Source organism: Pteropus medius, unplaced genomic scaffold (assembly GCF_902729225.1).
Source record: "Pteropus medius unplaced genomic scaffold, Ma_sr-lr_union100, whole genome shotgun sequence".
Taxonomy (NCBI): Eukaryota; Metazoa; Chordata; class Mammalia; order Chiroptera; family Pteropodidae; genus Pteropus; species Pteropus medius.
The window spans coordinates 44659731-44676363 of NW_024340849.1; the positions used below are offsets into that span (position 1 = coordinate 44659731).

At 42.5% G+C, this 16633-nt stretch overlaps 1 protein-coding gene across 2 annotated transcripts in view; it reads right to left on the reverse strand.

The window, feature by feature from the left end:
- Positions 1-8635: 8635 nt before the first annotated feature.
- The window catches only part of L3MBTL4 (L3MBTL histone methyl-lysine binding protein 4), a 285078-nt gene continuing 277080 nt past the window's right edge, over positions 8636-16633 (reverse strand). The window contains exons 18-19 of one of the 2 annotated variants that reach the window (XR_005649230.1): positions 11757-11819; positions 8636-8868 (exon numbers count right to left, since the gene is read on the reverse strand). Coding sequence is in view for 1 of the 2 variants with exons in the window: in XM_039845772.1 (XP_039701706.1) it covers positions 8701-8868; positions 11757-11819 (231 nt within the window). In the remaining variant the exon portion in view is untranslated. The remainder of the gene's footprint in view (positions 8869-11756; positions 11820-16633) is intronic. The other variant, XM_039845772.1, reaches the window with a different exon arrangement.

Genomic DNA, 16633 nt, shown 5'->3' on the forward strand with positions numbered 1-16633 from the left:
CAGAAATGAAATGAAATGGGCCAAATAGAAAAAGTCTTCAAATCAAACAGCTAGACACATGGGACATCAAATTAGGAAATACAATAGAGGTACTCAGGTAACATCCTGAAGCCTGAAAACTGGATTCTAACTTGCCTAAGCCTTTTCATTATGGGCTTGTTTTGTGTAACACTTTACAAGCCATTAACAAAATAACAGTCATTGGGTATTCTCTTCAGGATAGAGGGCCTAGCATAATCATTCTGGCGAGTCATCTCATTGCCGCATGACTCAGTGTCTTTCTCACCTGTTTCCACCTCGTGTCCCACAGATCACACATTTTAAGAGTTGACAGGGACAGGGCGTGAATATATCTACTGCATCATTAACTTTTAGCAGAAATAAGCCATAGGACAGAGTGACAACAGCTGGCTTCTAAAGAGCTATTGAGAGATAACAAGAGGGCTTTCGAATGAAGAAACAGCTGTAATGGTACATGGGGATGAAGATTAGAAGAGAAGCAAAATTAATAGTAGAGGCAAAACTTGAAAATTTGAGAGCTAAAATCCTATGGAAACAGACTCAAAGAATGAGAATTTAGTCTAGAAAAGAGAAAGCTAAGGGATGACTTAAGTAAGGTCTCAAAAACCCATGAAAGATGATTTTAAAGGAACAGCAGCCACCAGATCTTTTACATCTTACGCTGAAGTTTGAATGACTGCGCTAGATTTAAAGAAGTACATCTTTATTTCTTCTTTGTTTGCCCAATAAATATTTATTGAGTACCTCTTATATGCCATCCAGTTGTTAAATATTAAATTCTCTTTACCCAGTGTGTGTAAGGCACTATGCAAGCACTGAGAGTAGAACATTTTACAAGACATAATCTTTCTCTTTGAGGGACTAACTTGAATGAGACCTTGAAGTAGGCTGTGTAATTGCTTTTACTAGGGATTTTGGAAATGGGATAATGAAGATAGGTATAATCACATGACCTAACAATTCGAATTATGTTCTGCCTGTCTATTATTTTATTTTCTGATCTTCCTCAAGGTCAAGAGAGCTATAAAAGTTGCTTCCAAGGATGGGTGTGTGTGATTTATTGTCTACAGAGAAATGGAAAATGAAGGAAAAATGAATTTGTGGGAATAAATATTATTTTTTTACCAGCTTCATACTAGCAAAAAAATGGAGTATATAACTTTGAGTTTAAGGTTCTTAAATCAATGAGTTTTTATTTCTTTATTGCTTCCTCATGAAGGCAGATATTATAATCGTCTGCATAATAGAATATAGATAGAATTGTGAAATAAGTTTCTGTTAGCCAGAGTCTGCTAAGAGGGGTTGCAAATTTCAAATGACTCTTCAAGGTTAGATACCCAGACATGCAAAGTTCGGGAATAGTAGCTTGCTCCAAACTCAGATCTTGATAACTCTTGCAGACTTTTCAGTTTAAGCTGAATGAATGAACAAATGAACAAATAAATATCACTTTTCCTAAAATTTTGCATTTTTTAAGGCTAATCAATTTTCAAATGAACATGCACCAAAATGATTAATTAAAAATTTTTGCCTTCTGGGGGCATCTAAAATAGTTGTAACACAGGACCTACTAATTAGTTCTTCCAATTAGGACCTAGCTAATTAGTGTTGACTCACAAGAAAGGTGAAGTCTTTCTACTTTTTTTTTATCAGACATGTTTCATCAAGATGTTATGCCTTTTAGTTCAGTATGGCACTTGTGAATCACATTAGTAATCTTTAGCTACCCTACTGAAGGGCTTTGAGAATTATTAGTTGAATAATTTTTTGGGGTGGCAGGATTACCAAGAATAGCAATGTGAAAAATATTCATACTTAAAATTCCTATGTATGCATAACAAATATTAGAACACTACAGAGCTAAAATTAATGAGTCTGTATTTAAATCCTGTCAGTATTTAAAATTACCTGTCTGATGACAATTTTGCTTAATCACATTAGAAGTATCTCTGATTACTTCAGGTTAATTGCTACTTAGAATCTGGGGGGAAAAACAAGTCCAGAAATTCAGGTAGCAGATTACTTAATTGCTAACATCAAACTGGTATTCAAAATAAGATTCCTACCCTTGAGCCAGCCGGTTAGCAATATGTACTGAGAGGCACTGCTGTGTAGAGGATTGTTCTAGGTCCCATGAGAAGACACAAGAACATCTCTGCAGTTCGCAATGGCAGAGCAAGAACAACAATCTAGAAATAATTGCAGCCACATCTGCAAGTGTGTGTCATATGAATCATCCCTAAATGTCTGGGTATTCCCCACAATGGTAACACTTGACCATATTATCTTTAAAATGTGGACCAGCAAGTTTATGTTTCCATTACCTGAGACTCTAGACTTTTCTCCCTTTATTTCCTCCTATTCATCTTCCTATTTTTATGTTTGATTCATTCTCTGATTCTACTCACTTGAATTTAAGCTCCACGAAAGGAGAGATTTTTTATTTATTTATCCACAGATGCATTCCAAATGCCCATAATGCCCGCACATACTGTGCTCTCAATAAATATTTGTTGAATGAATGGATTTAATAATTTCCACATGGACAAAGACAAGGACATTGGTAGGTGAATTTGCTGATTCATTTGAAGAAAGTTTCCAAATCAATGTGGATGTGTATCTGTGATATTTTTCCTTCTATTCTTAGACTTAACTTTCTCAGCCTGAAAGGCACTGGGGTAAATCTCTTTGAAGGCCCAGGAAGGACAACCTTAGGTTTCAAATTGATAGTTACAAGGGCTTGTGAAAAACAAATCTATTTTTTGAAGAATATAAAAAAGGAAAAAAAAATAATAAGCCATTTGTTCTGGAGAATAATTTCCAAATTCGTTGAGAAGAGAAAGAAAAAAAAATCCATCACCGACATCAATAACTCTTCTTACTGCATTTTCCTTTAATAAACTAATTTTTGACTGGCTTAACTTTTTTTTTCTTTTTTCTTTTTTTACTGTAGAGACCAGGCTGTGCAGAGAGAGAAAGATAGCTGTCGTCAGGCTCCCTCCTGGCACCCTTAGCAGCTAACTTCCGAGGGGAAGTGACTCGATACTTCTGCCCTGATGTAACTATGTGCCGGGTACGCATGCGTGGGCTTCCATTAACTGGCAGTGTGCCACTATTGTTTAACCTGGGTATAAAAGGTGCCACCGCCATGCGAGACTGGCTGTGTCCTTGCTCTGCAATGCCACCGCTCTGTGAAGTGGTCTGTGCTTTTGCTGGAACAGAGCTATGTCGCAGTTGCCTACAACTCCTCACATTTTCTTTCAACTGCCCAAGCCTTGTACCCCTTACCTCAGTAGCTCGAACCTGCAGGAACACACAGACCAAATGAAATTAAAATTGCTTTTTCTTGGAAAGAACACATTAAACAAAAGAAAATCTTCACTGCCTTCTGAAACAAACTATCCTAATCCTCAAATCATGGCACAATTTATAGAGAAAGAACTGCTTTCATGGAATCATATGCCATACATACTCTACCCATTCACACAGCTAACTAAGGAAGCACCTCATACACCTTTGGGAATTGATCTTGTAAATAAACTTTTTATTCATTTAAAAAAAAAAGAACTGAGCCACTATTAACTAAAATAATATCAAGACCTAGTAGGCCTACTAAGAGATGTTTAAGGCCCCAGCACTTCATAGTAAAATACAGGCTCCTGTATTTCCAAACAGTCCCCATCTGTATTTAATACAGTTTCTATCAGTTGCAGTTCAACGATTGTGAAAAGCCATTGTGGAAACATCTGGGCTTAACCTGGGCTTAATCTCAGCACTTTGTATTTTTCGTGCATCAATTTGCCTTGATGCCTAGATTCTTCAAACAAAGGGAGCACAGACTAATTTCAAAATGAAGTAAATGGAAATTGATGGGTGTTGCCACACACAGCTAGTCTGACCTCATGAAATAGAACTATTTGGAGGAAAAATTCTTAATATTTTAAATTCAAAGTTTTATTTCTCATGACTTTTGCTTTCCATTCCCTATTTAATGGTGGTTACTTTTTTTTTTTTTTTTTAACTCCACAACCGTTTTGTCTGACTTTTCTCCATCTCTGTGTCATGGCCACAATCAATAAACAATGATGAGAATATTGCAGTTTTGTCTCCCAACATTTTGCGATCCCCAACGGAGGGACAACACATGATGTCAGTGAGCTCACAGTCCTCTGCTCTCATCACTCAATAACTGAATATTCACGGCTGCCTTTAAGGCTCTCTGCACTTCCCTGTGCATCCTTGCCTGGGCATTCGGCTGTGGCAGCTGGGCTGTATTTTATTGATTACTGGATTCAATATCCATCATCTGCCTGAAAGAGATAGAGGATGCAAAGACTAGGAAGCAGGTGATCTCACTGAGAAATGAAGTTGTAATCATCATTCACCAAATGACTCAGTCAGCAAATTTACTTGTTTAACTCCTGAATTTATCTGACCAGTTTTCCTTTTGTCTTCACAGCAGCATTTTAAGTTTAGCTGTCCCAGCTCCTTGCTGTAGCTAGAAACTGAAAGGCAGAAAGAAAATATATTTTTGAAGAAATAGTTATTGTCAATATATTATTCGTTCATGTACTTATACATAGAAAGAATATATAAGGACTCTGAATATTCAAGAATCTATTAATAGATTTCTCATAAATATTTATAAAGAGAATATATTTTAAAGAATTTATAAAAAATTATTCATGAAGAATATATTCTTGAATATTAAGAATATATTTGTAGGAACACTTCAAATTCAAGAAAATACTCTTCAGCCCTGGGAGTTGCAGAGACAAACTGAAAATTAAAATAATATGAAGCAAAATGTAATGTAATCAAAACTCAATACCTCAAGAGAAATGAGTAAATGTCTCAAGTTTGTCATTTGCTAGATGCTTAAGAAATGCTTCTGGATGAGGCACCTCATTAGGCACAGGTTATCAGGATTCAGGCCAGGGCCTCACTCCAAAGCCCAAGAACTTTTCCCTACATTTCTCTGCCTCCAACCCTCACTCAACAGATGGAGATTCCACAGGCAAAGGTGGCTTGGCCATGAAATCCCAGAGATGTTTGAGAGTCAGCATTCAGCAAGGGAAAGGTGTCGCAACCCAGGTTAACTAGGAATCTGTTTACCTGCACTGTCACTCTTGGAATCTCTCTAGGAAGTGAGTGATGCAAGGTCAGGACCTAATCGCAGAGGGAGAAAACACATTTGGAGCTGACTGAGGATAGTTTTTTTCTTGGAATATCTGTGGGTTGTTGGAAGTGAGAGAAGTTTATTTTTGTGAAAAAATTATCTGCAATTAGAGGCATTCAAAGACTATGTGTTTAGAAGTCCTTAGGATTCTTGCTGACGATCTAATTTCTGGCATCATGATGTGTATGTACGATGCATTGTACAAATGGTCCTTTGGGGAAACTCTAATAACCTAGAAACTTGTATTTCTTGAAGCGTTATTGGCAACTTTTTGCCTTACCTCCGACTCACTCACATTCCAGGTGGGAGTCAGGAAAGAAGAGGAGAGTAAGAGGCTGAGGCTGGTACCCACGGGCAGCTGAGGCTGGTACCCAGGGGCAGAGGCCTTCAGACCATGAGGCATTTCTGGATGCTGCCTGATGCCTGAAGGTGGTAGAGGTCCTTCTGGCAGAGTGAAAGATTTCAACTGAGAGAATTCAACTTGTACTGTTTCAAGTTTTTCTGGGAGAAGGGAGGAAACTGGTACGAGTGGAAGCTGCACATGGGAGAGCTGAGTCATAGCAATCAAGGCCTCCCAGGGTCTGCCCCATGTGTTCCCGGGCTCCCTACCACATAGCCATGCTAAGAAGAGTGGGCCCCTTGGAGTCAGGCTTGATGCAGATTTAAGGGGTTTGCATGCAGGAGATTCCTGGAAGAATTCAAGAAATGAAATGCCATTGCTTTTATTTTCCTGACACCCGTTTAATGGCTACTATTAGGTGTCAGGCGCCTTTTATGTGTGTTATGTTAGTTACATTCGCATTCATGCACACATTCAGAAAATCAAATTTAAAAAGCCCCTTGGGGTAACAATTATTTCGCCTTTTACAGAGAAGTTACACCTATTTAGGAAGTTGCAGAGCTGAGATTTGGATATGAGTTTGATTGGTTTGCTTCATTCATTGATGCAATAAGTAACTTATTATGTGCCAGTTAAGTGCCAGACACTATGCCAAATGCTAGAATAAGTGATGAACAAGCTGGCTATAGTCTTTGTCCTCACAGACCCTCTAGACTAGTGGGGGAGAGACAAGCAAGTAATAACAACGATGGGAGGCATGGCTGTGGTGGGGCCTTTAAGCAAGTCATGACCTAACAGTTCAGACTGCTGAAGAAGGGGCGGAGAAGGTGAGGGAGATCACCTCAGTCAGAGGAGTCTGCATATGCAAAGGTGAGAGGCCCAAGAGAAAGGTGAGTGTGGAGAAAAGAAAGTTCAGTATAGGTCCAGCACAGAATGTGACAGAGTAAGACAGGCAGGGGTGACATGTGAATGCCACTTCAAAGCTCACTGGGCACCTTTTCTCTCTCTCTCTCTCCATGTTCAGTGATGTCATGTTGGTAGAAGTTATAGCCCAGAAATTGACAAAGATACAGACAATTTTAGTTTCCAGGCTTGGGCAGCCACTGTGATGATGGCATTGTTCACTCAGGTGAGGAACACTAGGTTGGGGCCACCGGAGTTGCCTTTTGAATGTGTCAAAGTTGAGGTATTGGGTGACAAAGTGGGGGTGTCCAGCAGGCAGCTAGATACGTGCATCAAGCTCTTTCTATCTGATCATACTGTCTTCTAGGAACATGATTATTCAGCCTAATTTGGCTTGCTATTATCTATTCTGTACTAGATTCTTCTGTTGAAATGACATGTATTAAATACACACACCCAAATCTCATGTCTCCATAGAGTCTCTACAAAGAGCAATTTTGATTTTTTTAATTAAAAAAACTCCAATTTAATCTCTCAAGTTATTAATAGCTAAATATACTTCTCTAAGGAAACATATCCCAACCCTTCAAAATGGTGACTTCTTTGCTGGCTAATGCATGCAGCATTACCTTTGTTCTTCCAAGGCGGAAAAAAACCCGGGTCCAGGATGCGGCACGGGAATAGGTGAGACAATGTATTCATTAAGGCACCGAGGTGAGGGTTTTATTTTATCTGTTTATTATCATTTAAATATATATTAAAATTTTAACATAGCAGAAGCAAGAATTTTAATTGTACATGGCAATCTACAAAAACAAAAAGGAAAGCAAAAAACAATAAACAAAACTCTACAGAAACAAAAATTTATATCAACCAATAATATATTAAAATTCCATTTAGGTAAGGATCTAAAGAAATGTAATATATGCACATCCCTTAGAGAACTTTTTTCTTCAGCGATCTAAAGTTTGAGAAACTCTCCAAACAGAATCAATTTTCTTGAACCATAAGATTCTTAATGAAGCAAATGAGTATGGTCAGGCCTGAGTCTCTTTTATCTCTTTCCCTACTAAAAAAAATGATGGTGCTCTATCATCCATGGAAGCATTTCATTGTAGCTCTTACTGTGTGTGTGTGTGTGTGTGTATGTGTGTGTGTGTGTGTGTGTGTGTGTGTGTGTGTGTGTGTGTGTGTGTGTGTCAGAGAACAGGTGCTTATCTTTAAAACTGTGGGACTGACTCCATAAACGTAAATCTCAGATATGGTCACTTATACAAGACAAACAAGGTCTGATAAAAAATCAGAATTGTTCAAACAAGTAACAGATACCCAACTCCCTAGAGATCTTCCCTTTTAATGGCGTGTCTCAGTAAAGATATATCCCAGGCCCAGATGTGCCAGAGCCCCTACCACACACTCAGACGGGCCACAGGACAAATCAGTTCTCCTGAGGCATCCTCAAAGAGGATACTGCAGGGGGGCGTCTGGCCCACTAGCCAATGCCAGCATCAGGACGAGGTCTCCCTGGGGTCCACAGACAGCCTAGCCTTAGGGCGCTGCTGGTGGAGGGGCCTCGGGAGGGTCCTACCAGCCTCTGCGAAATGCCCAGGCTGACTGTACTCGTGCTACTCCTGAGCACACTCCAGGGAGCCTTGGGAGCACAACCAAGAAATGGTTAATGGAACCAAAAGGAGAATTAATGAATCATAAAAACATGTGCTTATTATTATTATTTTTTAAGGATTCATACTTTCCTGAGTAAAGTACACAAAAATCTCACATGAAATCTTTTTAAAGTATCGGGCCTCTGTCTCTTAGACGCACTGCACCCCGACGGCAAATCTGAGCTGAGCTCAGATGTTCTGGTAAAAATGTTAACACTGTATTTATGGATTCTGTTTTTCTAATATTTTACCACTTGAGAGTTTTATGCTTTCAAAATGAGAAATGGCTTCTTTTATGGTGAGAGGAAGAACAGAGGTGTATGTGTGGGCTTCTTTGGTCTGTTTGTGGCAACACATCAGAGCTGAAAGGACCCCACTGAAGATAAAAATATTCACAGACTATACGTGTGCCTGGGCCTCTGCGTCGTTGGCACTGGACCAGTCATCAAAATCCTCTAAACGTATAAATCACAACCATATAAGAAGTCTAGATTAAATAGGGATATGACCCTGGGGACATTAAAATCAAATGTGGGCCAACTTTATTGCTAAAAGAACAAGGTCCCAGTGTGGCAGCAGCTCAGGTGGTGTGTTTAGCCCCTGGCTTCTTGGCCTGAGACAGGATCTTCTTCAGTGAAGTCCTGGGAATTCCTGAACATGAGGATAGAATTATATATCTTCAGTGCTGGGCCCAGTTTGATCTTCATCACCTTGACGATGTCCGTCTGTGTCAGAAGCAGGAAGGCTTTGCCATCAATCTGCTGCATGTAAATAAACACAAATAAAAGTAAAAGCTATTAAAGCCTGTTTACTCTCTGTGACACTGAACCTGAGATGGGCTCCCTGCAGAGCTCGGTGACAGCGGAGAATGATGGCATCCCTCACAAGCCTTAGTCCCAACCATTGTTCAACTCCACTTTCCCCCAGGACCCCGAAGCTAAGTTAAATTAAAAAGGTGTTCACTCTGTTAAATATGAATTCAATATACACTAACTGCCCCCAGGCTAAATTTCTACTGTTATGTTTTAAATATCCTGGCCTGAATTTGTATCAAGAGCCTTAAAAATAACCTACTTTCATCCACCAAGTAAATCTCCAGGAATTTTTCCCAAGAGCACAATGTGCAGTGAGTGCACTCTAGTGTTATTTATAATGGTGAAATACTGAAAACAACCTAGCATTCCCAAAATAGAAGAAGTAAATAAACTATGGTCTCACCTCGGATGGGGTGCTCGGCAGGTACCCAAATTCATGTCTCTCAATGAAACAATGATTTGGGAATTTTTTCATGAAGCGTTAAGCAACAAAACATGATATGATATAGAAAGATCTTGGTTTTAGTGTGCAAAATTAAATATGCATGACTGCACATATACACAGACATAGACATAGCTAAACTATTTGAAATCTTTGTACCAAATGTTAAAGGAAGTTATCTGTGGCTGGTGGCATAGTAGTTTTGTTTTTATTTTTTCCTTTTAACTTTCCTGTATTCTCTCTCTCTCTCTTTTTTTTTTCCCATGATAAATGCCATTATAAACAGAAATGTAAAATAAAAACTTTATTTATTAACTTTTAAAACATACTGCGGTCTGAGATGTAACAACTTTCCTGAGATTCACATGATGGTGAGTGGCCACAGTGCAGGTCGTTTCTCCACAGCTCCTGGAGACGCCACTGTGTCTCAGAGGTTGAACCCCAGGGACTGTGGGTGTGTCCTATACCCACACCTCACGTATTTACACAGACTGGCTCAGAATGAGTCCTGGTTCCAGACCCAAAAGGATAGAATGAAAGGGTTTTCTATGGTAACAGCCTTCCATGAACCTAGCTCTGTGGTTCTAACCCTTTTTAATTACTGATGCAAACCTCAGTATTAATGTCTCGCTGAGGAAGGAGGGATCACTGGGGGGACATTGGGTGGGGGAGTTAAAGTTTTTAGAAAGTTTTAAAAAGGTTCCTGTGTATTTATGATATATTGCCTGATGAAGGATTATCCATTTAGAGAATGGAATACCATTCCCATGGGGTAAAAAGCCTATTTCCCATAACAGAGGAGAGAAGCTCCCTATATCCATACCCTAACCTGGGTTCAGCTCCAGCATTTCCAGGCAAAACCCACTGGCCAAAGAGCCAAATGTCCAAAGGATAAGGTAGTGATGGTGGTGATGGTGACGATGATAACAGTTAATGTTTATGAAGCCATTCTCTAACCTCTTCTATGTGTTTCATCTTCCCAACGATCCCATAAAGTGTATGAGGAAACTACAGTTATAAGCCTAACGACTTGCCCAAGGTCATACAGCTTTTAAGAGACGATCCTGGGATTGCATGGAGGGCTTGTTGGCCTCCAGAGGAGAACCTCTGCTCTATATTGCTGCCATTTATTAAGCCCCTTCTCTGGGACAAGAGTCGGTCTAGGTACTGCAAACACACTAATCCTAATCATTAAGGTCCGCTCACAGAACTCTGTGTTTATAGAGGAGGGATAAGAGAGGTTAAGCGATGTGCCCGTGGTGACATTGCTGGTCATAAGTGCCAAGCTTGAGCAACCTGATCTGCAAAGAAACATGTGGATGAGGTGGGTCTTGGGTGTTACATGCAGAGAATGGTCTGTCTGTGTGAGGCTGGGCCAACTATGCCCAGGCTGTGCTGGGCTCAGGCAGAATCAGCAGAACCCTAGATTTCCACTGGCAGCTACCCAGACTGCCACCATAGTTACCCTGATGCCGAGTTTCCTGGAAATACAGGGCTGGCCTGACTCTGAGGGGTCCAAGACCCCAAACTCAAAGAGTACTTCCCCTGAACCACGTGTGCCCTGACCTCTAGAGAGGGAGAGTATGTACTGCATCCTGGAGTAGTTTTCTTGGAGAGTTCTAGAGCAATGATGGAAGCTCTGGAATCAGATGGCTGCGGGCCGGAATCCAACTGCCCTTTCCTCCTGAGGCCTTAGCTTCTTCATTGGTAAACTGCCCTGTAGAGTTGTGAGGGCCCAAGGCTGACTGTACAGGGGCTTGGCATGTGGCAAGCCCCAGGTAAACAGTAACTATCCTTGTCTGCATTATTCTGTAGCTGGTCTAGTCTCTTCTGGGGCCCCTAGAGCTATGGATGCTAATTCTAGGACAAATGTGAAGCAGTCAGGTATATCTCTCTAACTGAGAGGAAGCAGGAAGCAGAAACCCTGCAGAAGGACTGTGTGGCCACTCAGCACTCCTTCTGAAACCACTGTAGAGTGGGGTACACAGAATGGTCCCATTTTCACTGGAAGAGGCAACTCCCTTCCCCTCCTGGAGGCCGGCCCACGATGGGGTTCCTCGCTGCCCCCAATGTAGCCTGAGGTTGCAGTGCAGAGGCTTCATGATATCTATGAGTATTAATTAATATATTCGAATAGTCTATTTCTTGAGCATGTTCTATGAGCCAAGCACTACAGCACTCTGTGCCAGAGCAGAGAAAACAGAAGTGAGCCCCAGCAGAGGCTGGCCCCGCTGTGCTCCCTGTATTGCTGGGCTCTTTCCTGCTTGGACCCTTTTCTCTTGCCTCCCCAAACTTAAGTAAATGGAAACAAAGCCTTTACACTTACACTTAAGTAAATGAAAACAAAGCCTTTCTGGATCTACAAGTATAGAAACATATATATATTTCTTACCTCCGTCTTGAAGCACTTGGCATGCTCTTCACAGCCCAGCAGAGACTGTACAAACTCAGCCACCTAAAGGGCAAGATGAAAGCCAGATTTAAAACACGCACCTGAAATAATTTCTTGGGTTGTACTAATTCAACATGGGACTAAAATATACTTCAAAGCCCTCAGACGCTTGGGATTTAAATAGTAACTATCAAGTCACATTAGTATTTGCCAGCTCAGAAATTAGATCAGCCCCCAGTATCTTTTCGAGTCTTATTTCCAGGCTGACCTACATGATGACAATGACAGTCTCCATCTGTGTGGAGCTCTGGCATTCTAGAACCTTTTCTCATCTGATCCTCCCATCTACCCTGTGGGATTGGAGAGGGCAGGGGGTAGTGGCCTGTGCATGGCAGTTATCACAGTGACCGTCAGAGATGGGGACACGTCCACCTGCCCTTTCAACAGACCCAAGGGCTCGTTCCCGTTTCACTCATCTGAGTCTCCAATTCCTTACCTGGTGGCAGGCCAACAACAGGAGCTCAAGAAATCTATGTGCCATGGGTGATAGAGTAATCAGGGGAATTGTTTCATAAACTATATAAATGTCAAATCAATGTTCCGTATACCTGAAACTAATAATAAAATAAAATGCTTAAAAAAAGAGAGAGAAATCTATGTGTAGTGAATTCCCACGTAATTGACTACGAAGCTGAAGCTCAAAGAGGCTTAATAACTTACTTATTAATCAGTCTCTTTGGCTCAATTTTCCACCCTTACTTTTTTCCTCCCTTTTCATCCACATATGCTCCAGATTCCTTTTAATAAGAGATCAGGCAAAGATCTGGCTATACGCTCAGGAAGCCACTGAGTGCTCCCAAGTGCTACTCTTGGGGAGCTGACTGAAAAAATGTAATGAAGTGTAGACTCCCAACAACCAGAATGACAACTGGGTTCTGGCCACTTCTGGCAAGTTCTGGCTCTGCTGTAGCACGGGGCGAAAGGCAAGCCTGAAAGCAACAGCAAATGAATCCTGAGAGGAGATATTCCTAGGAGGAACTGTCTTGCTGAGATTTTTTGGTTTTCTTTTTGTCTCTCTGCCTCTTGTATGGGCTGGATCATGGGCACTCAGCCTTCTCTCCTGTGTCTCATGGGGAGGGCCCATGAGAAGGCCAGGGAGCACAGGGCCTTCTATCAATGTGTTTCACAGGCAAAGCTCTGGGAGTACCGTCTCACTGTAGGAGCTCTGGGAGATGTTGGCAGATGTTGGTCCCTCCCCCCGACTTTGCAGAAGAGAACAGCACAGGGTTGGCTGATTTCCAGCTTACAGAGTAGCCAGGGCCAACACCCGTGGGAGCGCCCTAGAACTCTGTCCCGTCGGCTCACAGCTGTTTAGTCTGTCTAATATGAAGATTTCAGAATGTCTTTTTAGGGGCAATCAGCATGTTGGTGTCTGCTTTACTCACCTCTGATGCTGCAAGTATATTTTATTATGAGTCATTTACAATCATCCTGCTAAAGTGTGAGACGATGAGAATTAAAAAATAAAATAAAATCCTTCCAAAGTAGTCATGTCATCACGCCACCAGACAATGGCATCTTCAAGCCCTGGGGCACCTGGGAGGCATCAGCATGCCTCACCCTTACAGTTCCCAACACTGCAGCGGAGAGGCCAGGGCTCCAGTGGTCCTGGCACCCAGGAGCCAAGTCTGTTGCTGAGTTAATACAGTTTTCTCTTTCCTAGCCAAATGGGAAACATGGAATGTGTGCTTGGCATTTTCAGGGAAGTATGGAAAGCCTTGTAATACTGATGGCCAAGTCACAGACACATGGTCACTGGGGCAGGTGATGGCAGGGCTTACAGAGTGTTTCTGGGGCCTGGGATACCGAGAGGTGGGTGTAGTCCCTTCATTCCCCAGGCTGCTCGTCTGGCCTACGGCGACATGTGAAGCCTCTGCTGGGTGCTGGGAAGGCTGGGCCTGTGAGCAGGTCAAGTCTGAACTTTCACTAAGTTTAAAGTTAGATTAGTAGTGGGAAGATAGAGGGAAAATGGCGAGTAAAAGATTCATAGCTTACTAATCACCATATGCAGAGTCCAATATGCTAAATTCCAGAAGAGAGGGGTTTAGGCTACAGGCTTCCAGAAGGGACACAGGGTATCATGGATGGGAACTCAGGAAAAGCACCATGAGGGAGGTGGTGGCCGAGAAGGGCACTGCAGGCTGTGCAGTGTTTCCACGAGGGAGATTTGGGTAGGCGGGGTAGGGAAGACCTATCATCACAGAGCCGTACAGATGCAGGGCCACAAGCGGGACGTCAACAGTGGGGTCCAGTTTGGCTAACGCTGTGGAACAGAAAGAGAGAGGTGGGAAAGGCAGGAGAGGAGGGCTATGGTCTCCAGGTGAGTATTTGCACTTCTATCAGCAGGTCTTAGGGAGCCCTGGAGCGATGGTTCTCCACCCTGCCTATACCTTGGAACCACCTGGAGAGCTTTAAAACGAATGAAGGCCAGGTGCAGGCCACAGAGATTATTCCTGGCCGGGTGCTGGACATGTAGTTTTAGATTCTCCAGTTGATTCTAATGTGCAGTTAGGGCTGAGGCCAGAGTGTGAGAGAGCCTAAGAGAGGCCTGGCAGTGTGTGGATGCGCTGGACAGGGTGGCAGCTGGGAGGTATCTACAGCCATCCTGTGGGGGGCGCTGCAGGACCAGCTGCATAGCAGCAGGCAAAGAGCTGGAGGCGGGAGGTACTGCAAGGTAAAACCCTGAGATCTGCCCACAGGCTGGGTGAGAGGCAGAAGGAATCAAAGCCAAGTCCAGGAAGAATGCTCTGGGGTAGGTTTCTGAACCCCAGCACCAGCCCAGTGCTGGGCCTGATCTTTCCTTGCCGTAGGGCCCTGAGTACTGCAGGACGTTTAGCAGCATCCCTGGCCTCTACCCGCTAGGTGCCAGTAGCACCCAGCTCTCCTTGTGACAACAGAAAATGTGTCCAAATGTTGCCGACATCGCCCTGGTTAAGAGCCACTGCTCTAAAGGAAGGTTCTTTTGGGATGGCTCTTTCATAGGAAGAGGAAATGAATGTCATAGTAGGGAAACTAAAAGTAGAGAAGAGGGACTAAGAATTAGCTGAAGACATACATGTTGTTGTTGTACCTCAAGCATTAGCTCTCGGGGGGATGCCATGCTAGCAATAGGGCCCCTGGTTCCCCCACAGGCAAAGTGATGTGCTTGGGAGATGATGGCCTCCTTAAGTGCACACACCAGGAATTTCTGCTCACAGCACAAGGGTTGTACGTTGCCTTGATGGTTTGCATAGGTTAAAATATCCTTTTCTGGGCAAATGAAAAAAAAGAATCACATTACCCCTTCTTAATACTATTAGCCAAGGAATCATTGTCTATGTCAGAGGTATCTTGCATTTTTCATGAGAGCAAATAATGTGTTAAATCAAAGAGTAAACAGACCAGTGCTGCCACGATGGCCCTGAGCTTGGTGCCAGCACAGCCTATCCGTCCTGCCTTCTGCTGTCCTTTATTCTGTCCTCCTCAGATGGGAAGTGGAGGGCGCATAGGAGGGCAGCGACATCTAGTTTGCAATACCATGTGTCTGAATTCCTCAGTCTTTTTGGAAAGAGATTCTGCTTCTATTCGATCTGTTTTTCTTTTTCCAAATAAAAGACAATCTATTGAGGCAGATTTTCTGGCCAGAATTTTAAAATATCCAAAGGCCTCGATCATTATTCAGTATCATTAATCAGTATTGTTAGTATTTATTTCCCTCTAAGAAGAAATTATGTTTTGAGCTTTAATGGAAACCCATTTTGTTACAAATTTTCCAAATGTAAAAGTAGTGAGCTTTAACATACCACAGAATAGCATCAGAAAGTTTCCCTCTCATTCTCCCCGTGTAAAACCTTGTTTTCTTCAGGTGTGCGGTAAATGTGGAGAACTGTGCAGATAAGTGTGAGCAAACTCTATGAAAGAGCAAACTACCACCTGTTCGCCTCCACTCAAGGTGGCTGTGTGGACGCATCTGCTTTTCTGAGGTAATGGTGGCTCCGTTGGAGCCTGGGGGTGGGCAACCTTGGCCTTGGCTCTGGGAAGCACAACTGGTATGAAGGCTGACATGCAGGTGGTTCCCCGAGTTCTCTGGAGAACAGTGTCCCTCGGCTAAAGCCCCAGCTTTGTTTTGGAAGGACACGGAATAAGTTAATTCCAGGAATGACACAGCAGTTTGGAAAGACTAAGAAAGATGACACTGTGCAGGCTCTTAGATGAGCCCATTACTTTACCCAACTTGCTTCCCCCAGCGACCTACTTTTCCTGGCATCCTCTTGGAGCTCAGCAGGCCTTGTTTTCTTCAGTGGGGCTGCTGCTCCCTTAAATCTTTCCAAATGGTGGTGTTTTCTGTTTTGCTGAGCCTGTAGCTATATGCCTGACTGTACAGCCTCAAAGTCCACTGGGGACTATGTTTCCAGCCCTGGTCTCATTTGTTAACAGCAGAGATTGTTATTTGCCCTTTTTTAAGGGCCTGGTGGTAGAAGGCTGCTATGCTTATTTAGCAATACCCTGAATTTTTCAAAACACTCCCTCCTGTGTAGACTGCTTTTAAAGTGACTGCCATCCCTTAAAGTTAATGGACATTTAGGGAGCACTTAGTTGAGGCGGGTGAGATTTATATGTGCTGCTTTAAAAAGCATTTTTGAAAATAAGAAATACAAGTACCCGTATGTGCATGAAACATACCTGGGTCACACTTGTGGCTGCAGTGTGCATACGTGTCATATCCAGACCTCATGTGCCCATGGACATGTGCACAAAATTCACTTCCCATTCATCTACTCACTCACACATTTGTCAATCAACTACTCTGGGCGAGATTTTGCCATAAGGATATAAAA